The 24545-nt window shown below is 49.7% G+C and overlaps 1 protein-coding gene and 1 pseudogene across 2 annotated transcripts; one reads left to right on the forward strand and one right to left on the reverse strand.

The window, feature by feature from the left end:
* Nucleotides 1-2463: 2463 nt before the first annotated feature.
* Nucleotides 2464-3387, reverse strand: LOC311199233 (olfactory receptor 14A16-like; the record flags this gene model as incomplete). The annotated part of the gene is made up of 1 exon (XM_084273297.1): nucleotides 2464-3387. The coding sequence occupies one exon, from the start codon at nucleotides 3385-3387 to the stop codon at nucleotides 2464-2466; it is 924 nt and encodes a 307-aa protein (XP_084129423.1).
* An 11572-nt stretch (nucleotides 3388-14959) lies between these two features.
* On the forward strand, nucleotides 14960-15882 carry LOC311199234 (olfactory receptor 14I1-like; annotated as a pseudogene). Its single transcript has one exon. The product of its transcript is annotated as an olfactory receptor 14I1-like (transcript).
* Nucleotides 15883-24545: the final 8663 nt, after the last annotated feature.

A 24545-nucleotide genomic window follows, 5' to 3' on the forward strand; every position in this document is an offset into this window, starting at 1 on the left:
TCACAGCATTCGTCAAGAGTCGTCTAGAGAGGGTTGACATTCTCTTTGTAGAAAACAGACAGATGCTTTAAGAAAGCAACCACTGAGCACTACCCCTACTGTTCTGTAGTTGTCCCTAGTATAACCTACTGTCTAAGCTACTTCTGACTTATCATTCACTCAATGTGCCTTACGCTACTAACATTATAAGCTATCAATATTATAAGTTATCAATATTATAACTTACCACTATTATATATTATTACTAACATATTATCACTATTATTATCACTATTATGTATTATCACTATTATATATTGTCACTACTGTAGTCCAACACTGTTATAAGCTATATCACCTTTTTATATATCAGTATTGTGTGTCACTTTTGCACTTTGCACTATAAGTAGTTTTAGTGAGCACAGGGAGGGGGGAAATGTCGGTAGATAGGGCCTGGCGGTCAGAAGATTTCGGGCTGTATGGAAAGGTAGGACCCCCCCCCTCTCTTTAGGTAACCAATAGTAGGTAGCCGGTGAGGTAAGCGGACGGAAGTGACATCCGATCCCTGGGGTATAAAGCCCCGTGCCCCTCTCTAATAAACGCCATTTGCCGTCCACCACATTGGTGTCTGTGAGCTGAATGGACCGTGCTGCCAGAGTGTGGCGCCATTGCCGTTCCTGAACCAGGTCGCCATGCCTTACCAAAAGGCAACACTCCTCCCCGTCCAACCCCCCTTTATGCTGAGTGTGATGAAGCTGCACGGTAATAGCCTCTGTGGCCAGTTTGGGTCTCCTGTCCTGGTTGTGTCCCCGCCCAGCTCCCTCGGTACCCCCCGCGTTCTCGTTAGCAGGGCAGCATGAACAACTGAAAAGTCCTTAACTGCTTGGAAACAACTCTAAACCTTCCCTGTGTTACCAGCACTGCTCTCATCCCAACTCCCAAACACGGCATTTCACTGGCTTATAGAAAGAAAATCAACTCTCTCCTGGATGAAACCAGGCCACCTTTATAGACAACAAGGGCAAGACAATGGTGGGCTCATTCCTGTAGTCATACAGTATGGATAATCCCACTCGTCACTTATGGTCAGCTGGGCCTGTTCTGTCCCCTTCCAGGTACTTGTGCAGTCCCAAGTGACTCATTTCTGGAGAAGAATGAGAGAAAAGCCCTTGATGCTGTGCAAGTCCCGCTCAGCAAGGAACAAACACATTTAGCTAGACTTGTTTGCTTACAAATCCAACCCACAGAACTATGGGGGCTGCCAACACGAAAATTAATTCCACCCCAGCCAAAATAAGGGCAGGAGAAGAAGATCTCCTCTGGTTGGAGGTTTGTTTGAAATGAGGCTTCTTTCTGTTTCTTTCTGTTTTCTTCTTGCAGTCCCTTGCAAGTTGGTTTCCTTCTCGGCTGGGGGACACCATTCAATCCACACCCCCTCCCCCTGCTGCACCGTGGGGTCCCACCAATGACAGACACTACGTCATGAACTTCTCCAGCGTGAGCCCTTTCCCACAGGGCTTCAGCTCTTCCCCAGCTGCTCCACCGTGGGTCACTGCTATGGTGGGCAGTAGTAAATATCAATGTCTCTCAGTCCCAGTCCTCCACGGGGTCACCAGCCTCACCCCAGAAAACCTGTTCCTGAGTGAATCTCTCCCTCGCTCATCTCTGTGTCTCTGTCTCTCTCCAAGGGCTGCAAGTGCTGGGAGGAGATTGATGCAATGTGGGTCACAGCATCTCCTGTGTGTCTCCCCCTGTTCCAGCGTGGGGCCTCTCCACGGGCTGCAGGTGGGTTCTGGGCCTTTTCCATGGGCTCTGGGGACACACACATTCCAACATGACTCTCCACAGGGTCTGCAGGGGCATCTTTCTCTCTAGCACCTGGGGCGCCTCCTCCCGCCCTTCCCTGGCCTTGGTGTCTGCACAGCTTGTTACACCTTCTCACTCCCTTCTCTGGGGGCAAAATGCAACTGCATGTGGTTTTTTCGTCCTAAATGTGATTCCCAGAGGCACTGTGACCAGCGCTGATGGGCTCAGCCCTGGTCAGCAGCAACTCTGGCCTTGAATCAGCAGATGTTTACTCTTCAGGGCCAGCGGGGAGCTTCTGGCTGCTCCTTACAGCCGCTGTTGTCTGTAGCCCCCGTTTCTCTAACAGAACTCAGCTACGCAGAACTGTGACAATAATTCAGCTGATGAGAATGTTCTTGTAAATTTTTTATAGATGACAGGAGAAAGAAAAATTTGTGCACCTTTCAAGGGAGACATGATGGAAAGAGAGCACAGCTCATCCTTACAAAGTGTCTGGGTCACACAAGAACAGGAGATACTGCATTAGGAATGAGGTGAACATTGACCATGTCATTATAGCTTAGACAAAATAGAAGGAAAAAACATCTAACAATTAAAACCCCTACTAAATACAGACTGGTCCCAACATGAGTAACATTGGCAGTGATATACAGAAATACATGAGCAGTTTGGTGCTGCTTAGAAACAACCAGTCTTCAGTTTCCACACGGCATCCTTGAGCTCCTGGTTCCTCATGCTGTAGATGAGGGGGTTCACTGCTGGTGGAAAAGTGCAGTAAAGGAATGCTGCTACCAGGTCCAAAAATAAAGAGGAGATGGAGGAGGGCTTAAGGTGGGCAAACAAACCAGTGCTGAAAAACAGGGAGACCACGGCCAGGTGAGGGAGGCAGGTGGAAAAGGCTTTGTGCCGTCCCTGCTGCGAGGGGATCCTCAGCACAACCCTGAAGATCTGCACATAGGACACCACAATGAACACAAAACACCCAAAAGCTAAACAGACACCAACCACGATGACTCCAATTTCCCTGAGGTAGGCATCTGAGCAGGAGAGCTTGAGGATCTGGGGGATTTCACAAAAGAACTGGTCAACAGCATTGCCATGGCAGAGGGGCAGTGAAAATGTACTGGCTGTGTGCAGCAGAGAATAGAGAAACCCACTGGCCCAGGCAGCTGCTGCCATGTGGACACAAGCTCTGCTGCCCAGGAGGGTCCCATAATGCAGGGGGTGACAGATTGCAACGTAGCGGTCATAGGCCATGACAGTGAGAAGACAGTGCTCTGTTGTGATCAAAAATGAAAAGAAAAAGAGTTGAGCCACACATCCTGTGTAGGAAATGGCCCTGCTGTCCCACAAGGAATTGGCCATGGATTTGGGAACAGTGGTTGAGATGTAGCCAAGGTCAGTAACAGAGAGGTTGAGGAGGAAGAAGTACATGGGGGTGTGGAGGTGGTGGTCACAGGCTATGGTGATGATGATGAGGCCATTGCCCAGGAGAGCAGCCAGGTAGATGCCCAGGAAGAGCCAGAAGTGCAGGAGCTGCATCTCCCTTGTGTCTGCAAAGGGCAGGAGGAGGAACTGGCTGATGGAGCTGCTGTTGGACATCTGCTGTGGTCAAGTGTGGAGACCTGTCCAAGGAGGAAAAGGCAGTGAGTTGTTAGGGTACTATTCTTTGAAGAAAACCTATTTCAATGTAAATTGGATGAGGGATTCAGGAGGACTTTTGTCAGGTCCCTTTTGGGAAGTGTGGTTTGTGCTGGTTGGAGCACGTCACTGCTGGGAGGACGGTCAGCTGGGAGGTCGCATGGCTGGAAGGAGTGGGACAGAGAGAGATTCACTCAGGGGCTTCACCTCACTGGGCTCAGGCTGCCAAGGACAAGACTAGGCATAAAGCCTGTAGTTTGGATGCAGAGTCTGTGCTTCGTGTCAGAAACAGGGGGTTGTTTTGGGAAAGGGTCAGCACTGCAGGGGATGTCAGGGAAGTAAAAATCCCCACTCCAATGACCTTTCTAGGAGCAGCTCTTGCTGTTTCTGCTGCCAGGAGCTGTCCCTGCAGCTGCTTCTCTTTGCCCATGTCACCTCCTGCTCTGTGCTCACAGACCTCATCCAACCTGCCCTGCACTCAGCTCTTTTCTGCAGACCCCTCCTGGCATCAGGGCACTGCCCCAGGGAACCTCTGTGTGTGCTGGGACCAGAGGAAGCTCAAACATCTTCATGAGAATCAGGTTTTCTTTGGATATTGTTGAGGGGAGACATTAGTTCTAATATACCACAGTCAGCAAAGCCTCCAAGAGAGGAGAAGTCAAAGCAAAGACTCTGCCTACAGGAAAATTATTCCTTGATGTTGTTCTTCAAATTCCCTTTGGAATTTCTCAAGGATCAGTTGGAGCTGGGAGCAAAGCTGACCCATGCAGCACTGTCTTACTCCAGAAGGACCTTAGACTGCTCTTCCCTGGGTCACTCGCTCAACCCACAGGTCCTTCTCTATCCCTGTGGAAAGCCCACAAGCCAGGCTGAGTGCTGACCCTGGTGGCAGCAGAGTCCCTACCCCAGCACACAGCCCACAAGGTGCAGGTACCCTGCTCACAAGGACAGCCCTGGGCACCCCTGGGTGCACACACTGCTTCACACCTCTGCAGCCATGCCCAGGAGAAGACAGCTGTCCTGACCTGTCCCTCTGATGGGGCAGAAGGGCATCCCTTCCAGGCAGCACTTTCTGCTCCTAGAGAGAACCTGTCCTCCTGACAGACCCCACACACTGTCCCATGTCCCAGCTTTAGGAGATCCCTCCAGGAACAGAACCTGCATTGTCCTGCACCCACAGACATACCAGGGAGAGTGCTGTGGAGATTTCTCCTCCAGTGAGCTCTCAGCATCCGGCAGCTCTCTCAGCCTCACAGGTCTCCCCTTGGTGCCTACAGGTAGTGTCCCCAGCCCTGTGTGCTTGGCAGAGGAGCTGCTCCTGGGCAGAGCTGTCTCTCTGCATTGCTGCTGGGTTGCCATGAGCTCCCTTCTTCCCAGGAGCCCAGCCCAGCTCAGCAGGAGAAGACCAGTTCTTCTAGGTGTCCCAGGCCTCATGGGGATTGTTCTATGATCTCATCTCTCATGTTCCCTCCCTCAGTTGGGGAGAAATCCTTCTATCCAGCAGAGTCCTTTCTCCTGATCAAACTAGAGGTGGGCAGGACAATCACCTTTCCCTTTCTCCCCATGGGATAGGAACCCCTGGAGGGGACAGGGACAGCTCATTTTGCCCCAGTGAAAGGAAGGGGTTTAGGTGAGCATTTGGGCATTTCTTGGTGTTTCACAAGAATAAAATCAGGGAAAACAAATCTACAAAGCTCTGCTCTGCAGTTGGGGGAAGTGGAAACCACAATCCAGAAAAATTCACATAGATCAAAAAAGACAGACCTTCTGCTGCAAGGACAAACTGACACCTGGAGAGCTCCCATCAGAGCCCCATACAGCCACTTGCACCCTCAGACAGCAGGAAATGCACGTCCCAAAAAACCTTCCCAATCTCTACTAGAACAGAGAGAGGCAGTCCTTGGGTCTGCAACGAGAACAGGGAAGAGTGCTCCAAGTTCTCACTGCCTTGTTCTCCTTGCACAGGGCTCCATGCAAAGAGCCAGAGAATGTCCAACAGCAGCTTCACTCCCCACTTCCTCCTCCTGGCCATTGCAGACACACGGGAGCTGCAGTGGGTTTCTCAGTGCTGTGCTGCACACGGCCAATACATGTTCCCTACCCCTTTGCAAGGGCAATGCTGTTGGCCAGTTCTTCTTTGCAGTCCCCTAGATCCTCAGCCTCTCATGCTCAGATGCCTACCCCTGGGAGACTGGCATCCTTCTATTTAGTGCCTGTTTAGTTTTGGGGTGTTTTGTGGGCTACCTGGGGAGGTTTAAGGTCAGGATTGTCTTTTGGCCCTTGCACCTTTTTTTGGGAGCTACTGCTACACATTTACAGTTTCCTGGATGGAAACTGGTGGAGCCCAAAAATGACATCAGGCAATGTTACGACTATTCCCTTGACAAGGAATGCTTTGAGCCCCAAGGTTCTGGTGCTTCTCATCCGATACCTGAGGAGTTTTCATGCCAGTAACATCTTTCATCCCTTGCATCTTTTGTTTCAATAAAATTGTTGGATGGTTAGCATATGGGGTTGGACCCGATGATCTCTCCAGGTCCCTTCCAACCCCTGTGTTTCTCTGATTCTATGATATTCAAAGGCAGATGCTGGTAGAGGCTTAACATGAAGCCAGGCACTGTTAGGACCAATCGCTTGGCAAGGGAAGACCTAAACCCCAGGCTTAGTGGTCTTGTTTTTATTCTGCATGGGGGGGGTTCAGTCCAGGAACATCTTTCCACCCTTGCATCTTTTGTTTGGGGGATATTGCTGGATTTTTAGAGTGTTCGAAGGTGGATACTGGTAGAGCCAGAAAATTACATCAGGCACTTTTAGGACTGTTCTCTTGGAAAGGACAGTCCTGACCCAAAGGTTATGGGGTCTTCTTGTCCACTGCCTCACGAGGTTTCCAGCCAGGAACATCTTTCATCTTTCTCAACTTTTCTTTGTGTGCCATTACTCTACGTTTAGCATGTTTGAAGTTGGGTGCTGGTAGAGTCCAAAAATGTTGTCAGATACTCTTAGGACTGACCCTTGGCAAGGAAAGCCCTGAGCCCTAATTTTCCTGGGTCTGATAGTTTGCTTCCTGGAGAGGTTTCAGGCCAGGGACATTTTTCTGCCCTCACACCTTTTGTTTGGGTTATATTGCTGGACATTTAGCAGTTTCGAAGCTGGACAATGTTAAAGTCAGAAAATGAAGTCAGGCAGATTTATGTCCACTCCCATGGCTACAAAAGCCCTGACCCCCAAGTTAGGGGGGCTGTAACTGGGCTACCTGTAGAGGTTTTAGACCACGAACTTCTTTCATTGCTTATACCTTTTGTTTGAGATGTACTGCTGTACGTTTAGCAAGGTCAAATGTGGTTCCTGGTAGAGCCAGAAAATGATGTCAGGCACTGTCAGGATGATTCTGCTGTCTATGACAACCCTGAACCCCAAGGTAACTAGGCCTGCTAGTGGGCTACCTTGGGAGGTTTCAGGCCAGGAAGATTACTAGGCCTTCACCACTTTTGTTTGGGAGCTAGTGATGGGCGTTTAGAAGTTTCAAAAATAGAAGCTGGTAGAGCTAAAACCAGATGCCTTGCATTGTTATGAGCATTCCATTGTCAATGCATCTTTGGGCTACCTGGGGAGGTTTCTAGCCAAGAAGATCTTTAGGCCCTTGTACCCTTTGATTGGCAGCTATAGCTAGTTGTTTAACATTTTTGAGTGTAGACTCTAATAGAGAAAATAACCTCAGGCCCAGTTAGGACTTTTCCCTTGGAAAGGAAAGCCCTGATCCCCAAGGGTACTGTGGCTGCTAGTGAGCTTTGTACTGAGCTTTCAGGGCAAAAACATCTTTCAGCCCTCAAATACTTTTTTTGAGGGGGATTTACTGCTGAACGTTTAGCAGTATTGAAGCTGGAGCTTGAAAATTACTTATCTTGCGAAGGACAGACATTAGTCCAAAGATACTGGAGCTGCTGGTGGGCTACCTGGGGAGGTTTCAGGGCAGAAACATCTTTCAGCCCTTGATTTTTTGGGGGTGGATTTACCGCTGGATGTTTTGCAATTTGAAACCTGGAAGAGCCCGAAAATTATATCAGACATTGTTAGGACCATTCTGTTATCTATGAAAGCCCCAAGTCCCAAGGCTCCTGTGTCTGCTAGTGGGCTACTTGGGGAGGTTTCAGCCCAGGAACATCTGTCGTCACTCAAACCTTTTGTTTTGGAGACATTTAGCAGTTTCTAAGGTGGACACTGTTAGAGCCTGAAAATGATTTGAGGAGCTTTTAGGATAGTTCCCTTGGGTAGGAATCACAGAATCATAGAATCACAGAACATTAGGAGTTGGAAGGACTTCAAAAGATCATCTAGAGCGGGATGACATAGACTGAATTACATAAAAATGCATCCAGGCAGGTTTTGAATGTCTCCAGAGAAGGACAGTCCACAGCCTATCTGGGCAGGCTGTCCCAGTGCTCTAACTCACAGGGAAAAAGTTTCTCCTTACATTCACATGGAACTTCCCATGCTCCAGCTTGTACCTGTTGCCTACTCCTCCAGCTTGAACTTGTTGTCTTCTCCTATTGCTGGCCATCACTGAGAAAAGCCTGGCTCCATCCTCCCAACTCTTACCATTTACATGTTTATAAAGATGAAGGTCAACCCTCAGTCTCCTCTTCTCCAAGCTCAAGAGGCCCAGCTCCCTCAGCCTTTCCTCATAAGGAATCATCTTGGTGGCCCTGCCCTGGACTCTTTCAAGGAGTTCTCTGTCCTTCTTGAACTGAGGGGCCCAGAACTGGACACAACACTCCAGGTGTGGTCTCACCATGGCAGAAGAGAGGGGGAAAAGGACATCTTTTGACCTGCTAACCACATCCCTTCTAACACACACTAGGATGCCATTGGCCTTCTTAACCAGGAGGAAAATTGCTGGTTCATGGTCATCCCTCTGTCCCCCAGGACCCCTCTCACCTACACTGCTCTCCAACAGGCCAGTCCCTAACCTATACTGGTACTTGGGGATCTTCCTTTAGCTATGTGAATAGTAAGAGGATGACCAGGGATAATGTGGGTCCCTTGCTGAACGAGAAGGGTGTCCTGGTAACGGGGTATGATGTGAAGGTGGAGATACTGAATGCCTTCTTTGATTCAGTCCTCACTTCAAAGGCCCCCCGGGACCCACAGACACTGGATGAAAGAAATAATGTTTGGGAAATGAAGAGCTTCCATCTGGTTGAGGTAGGGGAGGTCCAGGAGTGTCTCAAAGGGATTAATGCACACAAATCCATGGGCTCGGATGGGTTATATCCACGTGTGCTGAGGGAGCTGGTGGAGGTGATTGCTGAGCTGCTCTCTATCATCTTCGATAGGTCTTGGAGAAAAGGAGAAGTGCCTGATGACTGGAGGATAGCCAATGTCACTCCAGTCTTTAAAAAGGGCAAGAAGGAGGATCTGGGCAACTATAGGCCAGTCAGCCTCACCTCTGTCTCCAGAAAGGTGATGGAACAGCTTGTCCTGGATGCTATCTCCAAGCAACTGGAAGAGAAGAAGGTCATGAGGAGTAGTCAGCATGGATTCATCAAGGGAAGATCGTGCTTGACCAATCTCATAGCCTTCTACCATCTCATCACTGGCTGGGTAGATGGAGGGAGAGCAGTGGATGTCATCTACCTTGACTTCAGCAAGGCCTTTGATACTGTCTCCCATGACATCCTGATAGCAAAGCTGAGAGAGCATGGGATAGATGAGTGGATAGTGAGGTGGATTGAGAACTGGGTGTCGAACCGAGCCCAGAGGGTTGCGATTCATGGAGCAGAATCTGACTGGAGGCCTGTGACTAGCGCTGTTCCCCAGGGCTCGGTGTTGGGTCCAGCCCTGTTTAATATCTTCATTGACGACCTTGATGAGGGAACAGCATCCACCCTCACCAAGTACCCGATGATACAAAGCTGGGCGGAGTGGCTGACATGCGGGAACACTGCGCTGCCATCCAGAGAGACCTGGACACGTTGGAGAGCTGGGTAGGGAGAAACCAGATGAAGTTCAACAAAAGCAAGTGTAGAGTCTGGCACCTGGGAAGGAACAACCGTTTGTATCAGTACAGGCTGGGGGATGACCTGCTGGAGAAGAGCTCAGTGGAGAAGGACCTGGGGGTCTTGGTAGATGACAGGTTGGCCATGAGCCAGCAGTGTGCCCTGGTGGCTAAGAGAGCCAATGGGATCCTGGGGTTCATCCAGAGGAGTATAGCCAGCAGGTCAAAGAAGGTGATCCTCCCCCTCTACTCTGCCCTGGTCAGGCCCCACCTGGAGTATTGTGTCCAGTTCTGGGCTCCTTGGTTTAAAAAGGACAGGATCTCCTGGAGAGAGTCTAAAGAAGGGCCACGAAGATGATTAAGGGCCTGGAGATTCTCCCCTATGAGGACAGGCTGAGTAAGTTGGGACTCTTCAGCCTTGAGAAGAGAAGACTAAGGGGGGACCTAATTAAAGTTTATAATTATCTGAAGCAGGGGATGCAGGGGGAATCAGCCAGCCCCTTTTCAGTGGTCTGTGGGGATAAGACAAGGGGCAATGGCTGCAAGTTGGAGCATAGGAAGTTCCGCACCAACATGTGGAAGAACTTTTTCACAGTGAGGGTGGCAGAGCCCTGGGACAGGCTGCCCAGGGAGGTGGTGGAGTCTCCACCTCTGGAGATATTCAAGACCTCTGGACGCTGACCTGTGCGACCTGGTAAAGAGATTGACTGACACATAGATAGTGAGGTAAGCCAATAGACAGATAAACACATTGTGAGGTAAGAACATGGGCTGATAGATGTGAGGTAATGAGATTGACTGATAGATTATGAGGTAAGGGGATTGTGAGGTATGATGATTGTGAGGTAAGGGGATTGACTGATATAGATTATGTGGTAAGGAGAGTAACCAATTGTGAGGTAAGGGGTTTGTGAGGTAAGGAGATTGATTCATAGATAGACTGTCAGGTAAAGAGATTGACTGAGAAAGATTGTGAGGTCAGGAGATTGACTGATAGACAGTTTGTGAGGTAAGGAATTTGACAGATTGTGAGTTAAGGGGATTGTGAGGTAAGGATTTTGTGACTGTCACAGTTTTGTGTAGCTGGGTGCTGGGAGAGAACTGGGGATGCAGAAAATGTCTGGTGTAAGGAACAGCGAGAGCTCTCTGCAGGTCCTGAAGAGTAAACATCGGCCAATTCAAGGCCATAGGTGCTGCTGACCAGGGCCGAGCGAATCTGCGATGGTCACAGAGCCTCTGGGAATCACACAGAGGAGAAAACCACAAGCAGCTGCAATGCCCATCCTGAAGAGAGGCCAGAGGGAGGTCCCAGGGAACTGCAGGCCTGTCAGCCTGACCTCGGTGCTGGGGAAGGTGATAGAACAAATCGTCATGAGTCCCATCATGCAGCATATGCAGGACACTCAGGTGATCAGGCCCAGTCAGCATGGGTTTAGGAGAGGCAGATCGTGATGGACCAACCCGATCTCCTTCTATGGCAAGGTGACCTGCTGCTCAGTGGATGAGGGGAAGGCTGTAGATGTGGTCTACCTAGATTTCCGTGAAGCCTTCATCACTGTCTCCCAAAGCATTTCCCCCTCTGCAGAAACTAACCGCTCATGGATTAGATGGGTACAATCTGTGCTGGGTTAGAAACTGGCTGGGCAGCCAGTCCCAAAGGGATGTGGTGAACAGAGTTAAGCCCAGTTGGCAGCAGGTCAAAAGGTGTATTCTCCAGGACTCAGTGCTGGGACCTGTCCACTTTAACATCTTTATTCACGATCTGGACGAGGGGATCGAGTGCACCCTCAGTAAGTTTGCAGATGACACCAAATTGTGTGGGAGCATTAATTGTCTGGATGACACATAGGCTCTGAAGAGTGATCTGGACAGGCAGGATTGATGGGCAGAGGCCAATTGTATGAGGTTCTTGGGTTCTTGTGGCCAAGTGCCAGGTCCTGCATTTTGATCAGAATAACCCCAGGCAACGCTACAGGCCTGGGTCAGAGTGGTTGGAGAGCTCCCTGGAGGAAAAGGATCTGGGGGTGTCCGTGGATACCTTGGCTGGACATGAGCCAGCACTGTGCCCAGGTGGCCAAGAAGGCCAACAGAATCCTGGCCTGGATCAGGAATAGTGTGACCAGCAGGAGGAGGGAAGTGATTGTTCCATTATCCTCGGCTCTGCTGAAGCTGCACCTGGAGCGCTGTGTCGGGTTTTGGGCCCCTCACTACAAGAAGGACCCTGAGATGCTGGAGCGTGTCCAGAGAAGGGCAACAAAGCTGATGGAGGATTTGAAGCACAAGTCCTCTGAGGAGCAGCTGAGACAACTGGGGCATTTTAGCCTTGAGAAAAGGAGGCTGAGGGGGAGACCTCGCCGCTCTCTACAACTACCTGCAAGGAGGAATGTAGAGAGTTGAGAGCCAGTGTCTTCTCTCAGGTAACATGTGATAAGATGAGAGGAAATGGTTTCAAATTGCACCACTGAGATTTAGGTTGGATATCAGGAAGAATTTCATTACTGAAACATTAGTCAAGTATTGGGACAGGCTGCCCAGGAAAGTGGTGGAGTCACCATTCCTGGAGGGATTTAAAAGGTTCCGATAGATGTTGTGCTTCAGGACATGGCCTAGAGCTGGACTAGGCAGGGGTTGGCTTTGGTTGGACTCAATGACCGTAAAGGCCTCTTCCAACCTAACTGATTCTATGATTCTATGGTACAGTTCCAGGAAATTCCTATTCTGTCATGGTGGGAAAGCACTGTCATTTCAGAAACATAGTTGAGTGGTTCTGCTGTTGGAAATGTGCTTGTAAAACTTTTATAAATATCGGGCGGAAAAAAAGGAATAAAAAGTTGTGCCCCTTTCCAGGCAGACAGGATGGAAAGAGAGCCCAGCTCATCATTACGCAGTGTCTGGATCACACAAGACCAGGAGATACTGCATTAGCAATGGGATGAAGGTGGTCTGTGTTGTTAATGCTTAGACAAACTGGGAGGGGGAAAACAAAACCAAACCCAACAGCTAAAAACCCTGCTAAATACAGATTGTTCCTAACGTGAGTTACATGGCCAGTGATACGCAGAGTGAGCAGTTTGTTGCTGCTTCGAGACATCCAGTCATCACTTTCCAAATGGCATCATTGAGCTCCTGGTTCCTCATGCTGTAGATGGGAAATTTTAATTCTGGAGGAACCACTGACTAAAAACTGTCACTACCAGGTGCAAATGATGGAGGGGAGCTTCAGGTAGGTGAACACAGCAGTGATGAGGAACAGGGAGACCATTGCCAGGTGAGGAAGGCAGGTGGAAAAGGCTTTGTGCCGTCCCTGCTGAGAGGGGATCCTCAGCACAGCCCTGAAGATCTGCGCATGGGACACCACGATGAACACAAAACACCCAAAAGCTAGACATGCTCTGATAACAATTTCACTGAGGTAGGATCATGAGTGAGAGAGCTTGAGGATCTGGGAGATTTCTCAGAGGAACTGGTCACAGGCATTGCCCTTGCAGAGGGGCAGTGACAATGTATTGGCTGTGGGGATCAGAGCACTGTGAATCACAACACTGTGACAGTATTTTTAAGAAGGGAAATAAAAGCCAGCAGGTGATTTTTACCACCAGAGAAAGGAGTGAGAAAGTGTAAGGGACGTTGCAGAAAACAAGATCGGTGAAGTAGGGGAAGAAGGTCCGCCAAGCCTCATTGCAGAGATTCCCCTGCAGCCCGTGGAGAACACCATGGTGACTGAGGCTGTACCCCACAGCCCATGTTGGATGATGTGGAACAGTGATTCTACATGCAGCCGATAGAGGTCCCCAAGGTTGAGCATGTGAGGACACTGAAGGAGGCTGTGACCTCATAGGAAGCCTGTGCTGGAGCAGGTTTGCTGGTAGGGCTGTGGAGGACCCAGGCTGGAGCAGTCTGTTGCTGAAGGACGGCACCTCGTTCAAGTGACCCACCCTGGAGCAGTTGGTGCTGATTTGAAGCCATGTGGGAAGGACTCACGTTGGAGGGGTTCATGGAGGACTGTCTCCCGTGGGTGGGACCCAATGCTGGAGCAAGGGGAGACTGTGAGGAGTCCTCCCCCTGAGCAGGAAGGAGCAGCTGAGACGATGTGTGATGAACAGACCCCAACCCCCATTCCCTGTCCCCCAGTGCCTCTCAGTCAGAGATACAAGAGAGTTCAAGAGTGAAGTGGACCCTGGGATAAGAAGGGAGGGTCATAGGTGGGTGTTTAAAATTTCATTTCTTTAGGTTTTGTTCTCATTTCTCTGCTCTCTTTGGATTCAAGAATGAATTAGATTGATTTTATTGTTGGTGTCAAGTCTGTATTGCCAGTGCGAGTAACAGCTGCATGGCCTCCCCCTGTGCTTTCTCCCTGCATGATTTCTCCCTGTCCTGATCATTCTGCTCCCGGGCAGAATGATCTCAGAGATGAGGTCATAGAATGATCCCCATGAGGCCTGAGACACCAGGAGGGAGCCTACAGGAACTGGTCTTCTGCTGAGCTGGGCCAGGCTCCTGGGATGGGAAAAGCTCATGGCAACCCAGCAGTGCTGCAGAGACAGCTCTGCCCAGGAGCAGCTCTTCTGCCAAGCACACAGGGCTGGGGACACTGCCTGTAGGCACTGAGGGGAGACCTGTGAAGCTGAGAGCTGATGGAAGCTGAGAGCTCACTGCAGGAGAAAGGTAAAGAGACTTTGCTTGGAATTTTCTGCTCCTGGTGACTGGGTGGGAAGTGAGAGCTGAGCTTTTCTCGATAACTTTCCAGCAGGCAGTGCAAACTCATTGGTCATTAAGACTTGTGAGAGCTTCTCATGAGCCCTGCACACACAGAGGTTCTCTGGGGCAGTGCCCTGATGCCAGGAGGGGTCTGCAGAGCAGAGCTGAGCACAGAGCAGTTTGGATGAGGTCTGTGAGCACAGAGCAGAAGGTGACATGGGCAAAGAGAAGCAACTGCTGGGTCATCTCCAGGCAGCAGAGACATTGTCAGGGAGGGAGAAGGAGCTGCTCCCAGAAATGCCCTGGCAGTGGCGATTTGGTACCTCCCTGACATTCCTTGCAATGCAGACCCTTTCCCTCACCAACCCCCTGGTTTCTGTCACCCAGCACAGACTCTGCACACAGAGTGCCAGGGTTTCAGGCTGAGCCTTCTCCTTGGAAGCCCAACCCACAGAGAAGAAAAACCTCCGAGTACCTGTCTGTCTGTCCCTGTACTTCCCGCCTGGGCTGGAGCATTTCTCCCTGTTTCCTCTCCTGTCCTTACTGCCTTTGTCTCCTGGTTACCTGGGGCTCTGGGCATGTCCATTGGTGGGGCTGACCTTGAGATGACCCTCACTTCAGGACCCCAATATGTAGGACTTCCCTCTTTCCAGCAGTGGTAGAATCAAGCCAGCACAAAGCAGACCTCCCAAAAGGGACCTGACAAAATTCTCCCTGAATACAGAGAGTCAACTTGAGGGCATTCCATAAGTAGTGGAAGGGATTTTCCTCAAGGAAAGATTCCCTAATTTCTCTTTGCCTTTTCCTCCTTGGACAGGTCTCCACACTTGACAGCAGCAGATGTCCAACAGCAGCTCCATCAGCCAGTTCCTCCTCCTGCCCTTTGCAGACACACGGGAGCTGCAGCTCCTGCACTTCTGCCTCTTCCTGGGCATCTACCTGGCTGCTCTCCTGGGCAATGGCCTCATCATCATCACCATAGCCTGTGACCACCACATCCACACCCCCATGTACTTCTTCCTCCTCAACCTCTCTGTTCTTGACTTTAGCTGCATCTCCACTACTGTTCCCAAATCCATGACCAATTCCTTATGGGATACCAGGGCCATTTCCTACACAGGATGTGTGGCTCAACTCTTTTTCTTTTTATTTTTGATCTCTACAGAGCTCTGTCTCCTCACTGTCATGGCCTATGACCGCTACGTTGCCATCTGCCACCCCCTGCACTACGGACACTCCTGGGCAGCAGAGCTTGTGTCCAGATGGCAGCAGCTGCCTGGGGCAGTGGGTTTCTCCATGCTGTGCTACACACAGCCAGTACATTTTCACTGCCCCTCTGCCATGGCAATACCCTTGACCAGTTCTTCTGTGAAATCCCCCAGATCCTCAAGCTCTCCTGCTCAGATGCCTACCTCAAGGAAACTGGAGTCCTTGTGTTCAGTTCCTGTTTAGGTTTTGGGTGTTTTGTGTTCATTGTGGTGTCCTATGTGCAGATCTTCAGGGCCGTGCTGAGGATCCCCTCGGAGCAGGGACGGCACAAAGCCTTTTCCACCTGCCTCCCTCACCTGGTGGTGGTCTCCCTGTTTATTATCACTGGTGTGTTTGACCACCTGAAGCCCCCCTCCATCTCCTCCCTATCTTTGGACCTTGTATTGGCATTTCTTTACACAGTGGTTCCACCAGCAGTGAACCCCCTCATCTACAGCATGAGGAACCAGGAGCTCAAGGATGCCATGTGGAAACTGATGACTGGATGTTTCTAAGCAGCAATAAACTGCTTGTCTTCTGAATACCACTGACAATGTAACACCTGTTATCATCAGTTCATATTTAATAGGGGTTTTAGTTGGTAGTTTTTGGTTTCTCTCTAGTTTGTCTAAGCTATACTAACATGGTCAAAGTTCATCCCATTCCTAATGCAGTATCACCTGCTCTTCCGTGTAAGGATGAGCTGTGCTCTCTTTGCCTCACGTCTGCTTCCACAGAGCCATAATTTTCCTCTTTTTTTCACCCTTTTGTTAATAAAAATTTTACAAGAACCTTTTCATCAGCTGAACGACTGGAGTACTTGTCTGTAATGGCAATGCTTTCCCACCATGACAGGACAGGATAAGGACAGTTTACTGACAAAATTCAGCATGAATGTAGAACAATAATGGCCAGTTACACCCACTCCCAGTGCTAACACAGCATACCTGACAGACAGATAGACTGACTCTTCTGGAGGCACCAAGCCCATACCCTTCCCCAAACAGCTTCTTTTACATGGAAGTGGTGTCAGGTGGTATGGAAAATAGCCCAGGTGAACTCAGATCACCTGTGCTGGCTGCTTGGGGAGGTTAACTCTCACCTGGCCAGAACCAGGACATTATCCACCCCTTTTTCTACACCATCTACATCATGGCCAGATCTTACATGTTCAGAGTATTGGGGACATTCATAACATCATTGATCTATTATGTAGAACATCTGCCACGGACAGATTTATTTATACACCAAAAATTTCTTGGCTATCCTTTCCTAGAACTAACCCCCCTTGGGGTACACACTGGACTTCCCCATCCTTTTGCATCCCCCACCAAGTGCGCCCAACTCCCTGCGCAAAAGCAATCCCATGAATGGTTTTGCCTTTGTCTGAAGAAGGAACAACCCAGAGTGCCTTCCCCAACAGGTTTTTCATGTGTAATACAGGGACTTTATGCCCCTCCACAGTCTATTGAAAACTGCAGTGGTTTGGCCCTGTCTACAGGCCAAATGCCCATCAAAATCCTCCTATCACTCCCCTTTTCATCCAGAAAGGGGAGAACATAGATAGTGGGAGGCATAGGATTTCATATAAGGACAGAGAGGTATCACCCTGCAATTAGTGTCACGGGCAAAACAGACTCCACACAGAATAAAGGAAAGAAAACTAATTTATGACACTACAGCTACACACCCAGTGACACCAGAGTCAGGTAGTGAGAAGAGTGGCCAGGTCTTAAAGCACCTTCCCCCATCCCTCCCTTCTTAGCAGACTTCCCTTTAGTCATGATTTTTCTCCCATCATCCCCCCCACAGTGGCACAGGGAGGGGCAGGGTCTGGGGGAATGTGGTTTCAGTCCGTTCCTCTGGAATTGTTTTCCTTCTTAGCTGGGGGTTGGAAATCCACACCCCCTTCCCCTGCTGCATTTTCTCTCTCTCTCTCTCTCTCTCAAATCTTCTTAAACCTTCTCTTAAAACTTCAAGGGAGATACCATGACAAAAGGTTCCAGCACAACACCCGCACATCAAGGCAGCTCAGACATGACTAGATGGGGAAGCGGTCACAAGGGGAAGAATTTGGTCATTCCAGGGGCTGCCGTAGCAGTCAGAGGTGCTGAACTGGAATCTGGCCATGAGCACATTGTGCTGCACTGGGAGGACTGTGGCCACACAGACAAGGGCCCTTCTTGTCCATCTGGACTCAGCACAGACAATGCCACCTGTGGAGCAGTCAGTCCCAGTGCGGGGCTCCCTGGTCTGGAGGAATGGGGACGAACTGTCATCTGCTCCGACAAAGTCTGCCAAGATACAGATAGGGGTCTTGTGTGGAGAGGCTGAGAGACTTGGGCTTCTTTAGCCTGGGGAAGGGAAGGCTGGGGGAAGCCCTCATGTGCTACGTGAAAAGAACATAGGAAAGGAAGTTGTCCTAGTTTTGGTCAGGATTCATGAGAAAGGAGGGTCGAAGACAGGACAGTTGACCCAAACTGGCCAAAGAGAGTATTCCATGCTAATTACGTCCTGCCCAGTATAAAGGGGGGGGGGGGGGGGAGGTGATGGGAAGAGGAGCAGGGGCGGCTCCGGGACGCGCGGTTCTTGGGGGAAGGTCAGGTTCCGGGCTGGCTCTGGGTGGCACAGCCTGAGTTGTGTGGTTTGGTGAGAAACTGCATTGTGTATCAACAGCTTCATATATTTTTGCTCTAAAGTCCTGTTAGCATTGTTATGTTGTATCTTTCTGTTATCTTAGTAAACTATCCTTATCCCAACCCACGGGCCTCTTAGTTTCTTGGTTTTGGGGTTATTTGCCCCTTCCTCTTCCCTTCCCTCGCCTCTCACCCCCCCCCCCCTTCCCTTTTCCCCTGCTCTTTTCCTTTAAGGAGCAGGCAGCTGCATGGATCTCAGCTCTCAGCCGGGGTAAAACCACGACAGGGGGCCACCAGGGGTGCTGGGAGGGTTAATTGTGGGGGCACCCATGGGTGACGGGAGGGGTGTGGGGATGTTGTAAAAAGGTTCTGGGGGTGGATATAAGATAATTTTGGGGGTAAAAGGGCAGGTTTAGGTCAGTAATATGGTGCTATATGTTCCAGCTATACCAGTGCCCACCTTCCAACCTGTTAAAGGTCCAGCAGTACATCCCAAGCAAAAGATGTGAGGGATGGCAGATGTTCCTGGCCTGAAACCTCCCCACAAGTACACAAGCAGCTCATAAACCTTGAGGGTCATGAATTCCCAGCCAAGGGAACAGTCCTAACAGTGCCAGAGGTCATTATCAGGCTCTTCCATAGTCACACATTGAACATGCTGAACGTCCAGCAATGGAGTCCCAGGGTCTCTAACACCTATTGCTGCCATTTCATTGGAGGCACCACAAGTTGGAGAGACACTTTCAAGCACACAGGAACTGTTAACAAGATAGGGCTTGACTTCAAAAATACCTCGACAGACTTGCACTGGTGACCCAAAATTGGCCAAAGAGGGTATTCCATGCCAATTCCATCAAGCTCAGCATAAAGGGGGCTGGTGGTGGGGAGGAGTACAGGGTTCTGAGCTGTTACAGCCTGAGCTGTGTGGTTTGGTGAGAAACTGCACTGGGCATCACCAGTGTTGTACGTTTTACTATTTTTTTTGTTTTCATTTCCCTTCCCTCCCCCTGTCTCCAATCCCTCCCACCCCACATCATCCTCCTAGAGAGAACGTGGCCTCTTGATGTTCAGCTCTTGGCTGGAACGAAACGATGACAAAAGGTTCCAGCACAACACCCACACATCAAGACAGGCTCAGACATGACGGGTGGAGAACAGGCTGCGGGGAGAAGAATTTGGTCATTCCAGGGGCTGCCATAGCAGTCAGAGGTGCTGAACCGGAATCTACCCATGAGCACATTGGGCTGCACTGGGAGGAGAGTGGCCACGCAGACAAGGACCCTTCTCGTCCATTTGGACTCAGCACTGGTGAGGCCACCTCTGGAGCAGTCAGTCCCAGTGTGGGGCTCCCCGGTCTGGTGGAATGTGGAGAAACCCTTGTGTGGTCACAGAAAGTCTGACCAGATACAGTTAGGGGTCTTGCGTGGAGAGGCTGAGAGACCCGGGCTTCTTTAGCCTGGGGAAGTGCAGCCTGAGGGAAGCCCTCATGTGCTACAGGGAAAGAACATAAGAAAGGAAGTCCACGTGAAACTGCAGCTTTGAAGGTCAGAGTGGACGTGAGGCTAAAGAAATGTCATTCTGAGGGTAGTGCTGTGGTGTGAAATGTCACTTTGAGGAAGAGTGGATGAGCTGGTGGCTTTGTGTTTGTGGGAACAGCTGGCAAGGATGGAGACACAGCAGCACAGGCAGGGACATCATGGGGTGAGAACATGGTCGGGAAGGGGATAAGTTGCCTGCAGGGAAACAGGCACAGGTGTGGGGAGCTGTAGGATGGACTGTGGTACAGATGGCCGAGGGTGCTGGACAGGCTGAAAGGGCCTGATAGAAACGAGGTCTTTGCCCCCTTGGCTACAGTTGATGTCCCTGCCACAGAGCCTCAGAGGAGACACATTGTCCTCATGGCCATGGAGCATCATTGCCTCCTTGCACCCGACCCAGGGGAGGACACAATGTATTATACCACTGTCCTTCCCTTGGTGTCACACTCCCCACATCCCAAGGAAGAGTCCTGAGACACAGGTGAGGGTCAGGATCTCCCTGCCCAGGGGCTGGGGGTCAGCACTTGGCATTTCTGCTTCATCAGACCAAGACAGGGTGTCCTCAGCATCAGAGCTGCCAGTGCTTTGCCTGTGTTTGTCCTCAAGGCCTCCAGTTGTCTTCTCTAAGGAGCCCCTGGGGAGTCTTTGTCAGGAATGGCTCCCAGTGGGGCCTGTTAGTGCTTCAAGGTACTTTGGGCATTACTCCTGACTTGAACTTCTTGAGAGGTTTCTTGAGTCTCCTTTTGGTATCTTGAGGTCTGTGGACTCTGAAGAAAAGACACCATGGGGCTCATTAACACCCAGAAATCCCTTACAAGCATGGCTCTTCAACACATTTTAATTTAAAAAATTAAGACTTGTATGACTAATTGGAGAGGTGAGTTTGAGTGATGAAAATTTCAAAGCAGTTTCACAATGGAGGATTTTTTCATAGGAAAAAAAGTTTCTGTCATATCTCAGATCATGGAAGAAAGTTCAGCAGCATGCTGCAATGGGGGCTGGTCCAGAGGTCTCCTAAGGAGATCTGGACAGGCAGGAAAAGCAGTCTCTTGAGATACAACCCTGCATGGAGAACCTTGCTCTTCCCCAAGCCCAGCAGGTCCCTCACTTGCCTCCTGGGACTCCCAACACTTTTCCTGGCATCATCTGTGCTCACAGGCACAGACAGATTTCTCTGACAACAAACAGCAGTTCAACATGATTCAGTTTAATAACCATGAAATCTCTCTCCTCAGCTGCTGCTACGGCCAAGCAGCGTGTGAAGGGGGTCAGCTTTACTGGTGCTCCCAGTGCACAACCTGGGGAGGTTTCAGGCCAGGGAGGTCCTTCATCTCTTGCAACTTGTGCTTCGGTGCTCTTGCTTGATATTTAGCATGGTTGAAACTTTTTCTGGTAGAACTGGAAAACTACAGCACACTTAGTGGGATAGCTGTGGAGGTTTCAGGCCAGGAATATCTTCAAGCCCTCGCTCCTTCTCTTTGACACCTGTTGCTGGAGGTTTAGCAGTTTTAGAGGTTGTTGCTGGTAGATTGAAAGCTGATGTCAGGCACTCTTAGGACCGTTGCCTTGGCTAGGAATGCCCTGAGCCTCAAGGTTTCCTGTACTGCTAGTCTACTACTTGGGGAGTTTCAGGCCACAAACCTTTTCCAGACCTCACATCAATTTGTTTGGGAGCTGTTACTGGATATTTATCAGTTTCACAGGTGGATGCTTGTAGAGCCTGACAATGAAGTTAAACAATATTAGGACCACTCCCTTGGCTAGGAAAGCCCTGAGCCCCAAGGTTACTGGTGCTGCCTGCAGGCTCCCTGGGGACATTTCATGGAAGAAATTTCATTCCTCCCTCACACCTTTTGTTTGGGGCTCTTACTGGACGTTTGGCATTTTCGAAGTTGGACGCTGGCAGAGCCCGGAAATGACATCACACACTCTTAGGACCATTCCCTCAGCTACAAAAACGCTGAGCTCCAAATTTACTTGGGCTGCTTTTGCTCTACCTATCAGGGAAGGTTTTCAGGCTCACAAGATACTGTAGCTCTCAAACCTTTTGTTTGGAAGTTATTGCTGGACATTTAGCACTTCTTGAATGTGGACACTGGTAGAGCCAGAACATGATGTCTGGTGTTATATGACCATTCCCTTGGCTAGGAATGCTCTTCCCCCCAAGGTTCCCGGGGCTGATTGTGGCTACCTGGGGAGGTTTCAGCATAGGAACATTGTTCAGCCTTCACAGATTTACTTGGGAGCTATTGCTGTATATTTAGAAATATCTAAGGGGGAACCTAGTAGAACCCAAAAATGATGTGAGCCATTCTTAGGACCATTCTCCTGACTAGGAAAGCCCTGACTCCCAAGGTTACTGGGCAGCTAGTGGGCTACCTGGGGGGATATCAGTTAACGATGCTTTTACAGCCCTTGTAACTTCTGTTTGTTACCTACAGTAAAGGTGGGAGATTCTCTCTGTCCCTCCTTTTGTTATTGTACTTAAAGAATTAAAAAAATAGAATCTATTAAACCTATAAAGTATTAAAAATAGAATCTCCCACACCTATTGGATCTCAGGGGAACCACTGTGATGGAGGATAAAGAAAGAGCTGATGTACTTAATGCCTTTTTTGCCTCACTCCTTAGCAGCATGGTCACTTGTCTCCTGATACCCAGACCCCTGAGTGGAAAGATGGGGATGGGAGGTAGATGGAAACCCCCATAATCCTAGGAGAATTGGTTCCTGACCTGCTCAGCTGCTTAGATGTGTAGAAGTTGATGGGCTTGGATGGGATACACCCAAAGGCACTTAGGGGGATGGTGGATTTGCTCACCAAGCCACTTTCCCTTATTTACCAGCAGTCTTGGCTGACCGGGGTGGTTCTGCCTGACTGGAAACTGGCACAAGAAGGGACAGAAGGAGGACCCAGGGAACTACAGGCCTGTCAGCCTGACCTCAGTGCTGGGAAGGGGATGGAACTAATCACCTTGAGTACCATCATGCAGCACATGCAGGACACTCTGGCCATCAGGGCCTGTCAGCATGGGTTTAGGAAAGTCAGACTGTGCTTGACCAAACTTATCTTCTTCTATGACCAGGTGACCTGCTGCATATTGGATGAGGGGAAAGCTCTGAATGTGATCTACCTGGACTTCAGTGAAGCCTTCAACACTGTCTCCCACAGCATCCTGCTGGAGAAACTCACTGCTTATGGGTTAGATGGGTACACTCTGTGCTGGGTTAGAAACTGGCTGGACACATGGGCCCAAACAGTTGTGGTTAAATCCAGCTCATGGCAGGTCACAAGTGCTGCTTCCCATGGATCTGTGCTGGGTCCCATCCTCTTTAACATCTTTATTAATGATCTGGATGAGGGGATCGAGTGCACTCTCAGTAAATTTGCATGAGACACCAAATTGTGTGGGAGTGCTGATCTGCTGGAAGACAGGAAAGCTCTTCAGAGTGACGTGGACAGGCTGGATTGATGGGCAGAAGCCAAGTCTACGGGGTTCAACAAGGCCAAGAGCCAGGTCTTACACATTGGTCACAATAACCCCAGGCAAAGCTACAGGCCTGGGGCAGAGTGGCCAGAGAGCTTCCTGGAAGAAAAGGATCTGGGTGTGTTAGTCGTCAGCCAGCTGAACAGGAGCCAGCATTGTTCCCAGGTGGACAAGAAGGCCAATGGCATCCTGGTCTGGGTCAGGAATAGAGTGTCTGGCAGGAGTTAGGGAAGTGACAGTTCTGTTGTACTCAGCTCTGGTGAAGCCCACCTTGAGTACCATGTCCAGTTATGGGCCCCTCACTACAAGAAGGATGTCGAGATGCTGGAGTGTGTCCAGAGAAGAGCAACAAACCTGGAGAAGTGTCGGGGAAGACAGCAGGCCTGCTAGCGGCCTAGAGTTCTTCTCCCAAGACAGCAGGCCTGCTAGCGGCCTAGTGTTCTTCTCCCAAGACTTAGGTTCTGATAATATCCTCCTATTCCTATGAGACAGGAAAAGTTGCTCATGCTGAGAGGAACTTAATAATCACAGTCTCAACACACAGCGGCCTTGATGACAGGGGTACAGGGTGCCCTAAACCAAGAGGTTGTTATGGGAAGAACTTGGGAGTAACGGAACATGTTCAGAACCAGCCATAATAAGATGGTCAAAACAGCCACTGTGCAGATGTTTTTAGGCACCAAAGGTAAATTAATGATATTCAGCTATAAGATTTGTTTATCAGAACTCATTATAATCACTAACAAATCAGTGGCGTGTAAACAGTGTATGTAACCAATCAGCAGTTTTTTAGGTTGCCACGTTTGCAGCAACAAAAGTCTCCTATCTGTGTGATTTCAACCAATAAACGGCTTCACCTAAAATTCATATCAAATTGTGTGTTGCTCAGTGCCAGTCTCCACAGAGAAGAGTTTGGAGCACAAGTCCTTTGAGGATCAGCTGATGGAACTGGGGCTTTTTAGTCTGAAGAAAGGGAGGTTGAGTGGAGACCTTACTGCTCTCTACAACTTCCTGCAAGGAGGGTGTATGTTGGTGGGGGTTGGTGTTTTCGCTCAGGTATCAAGTGATGAGAGGAAATCTTTCCAAACTGAACCAGGGGAAATTTATTTTTGATATCAGCAAGAACTTCTTTACTGAAAGGGTAGTGAAGCATTGTAACAGGCTGCCCAGGGAAGTGGTGGACTCACCATCCCTGGAGGTATTGAAATGTGTGTAGATGTTGTGCTTGAGGACATGGTCTAGAAGTGGACTAGGCCGGGTTAGGCTGTGGTTGGACTTGATGACCCTAAAGGTCTTTTCCAACCCCAGTGATTGGATGATTCGATGGTACAGAGGGCACAGGAAATTCCTGTTCTGTCATGGTGGGAAAGCATTGCCATTTCAGACAATTAGTGGAGTGACTTAGCTGATGACAATGTGCTTGTAAACATTTTATAAATGCCAGGAGAAATATAAATAAAGAAAAAAATGTGCACCTTTCAAGATAAACATGATGCAAAGGAAGCACAGCTTGTCATT

This window comes from Gallinula chloropus (genome assembly GCF_964237585.1).
Source record: "Gallinula chloropus genome assembly, chromosome: 19".
In the NCBI taxonomy this organism is placed as follows: domain Eukaryota; kingdom Metazoa; phylum Chordata; class Aves; order Gruiformes; family Rallidae; genus Gallinula; species Gallinula chloropus.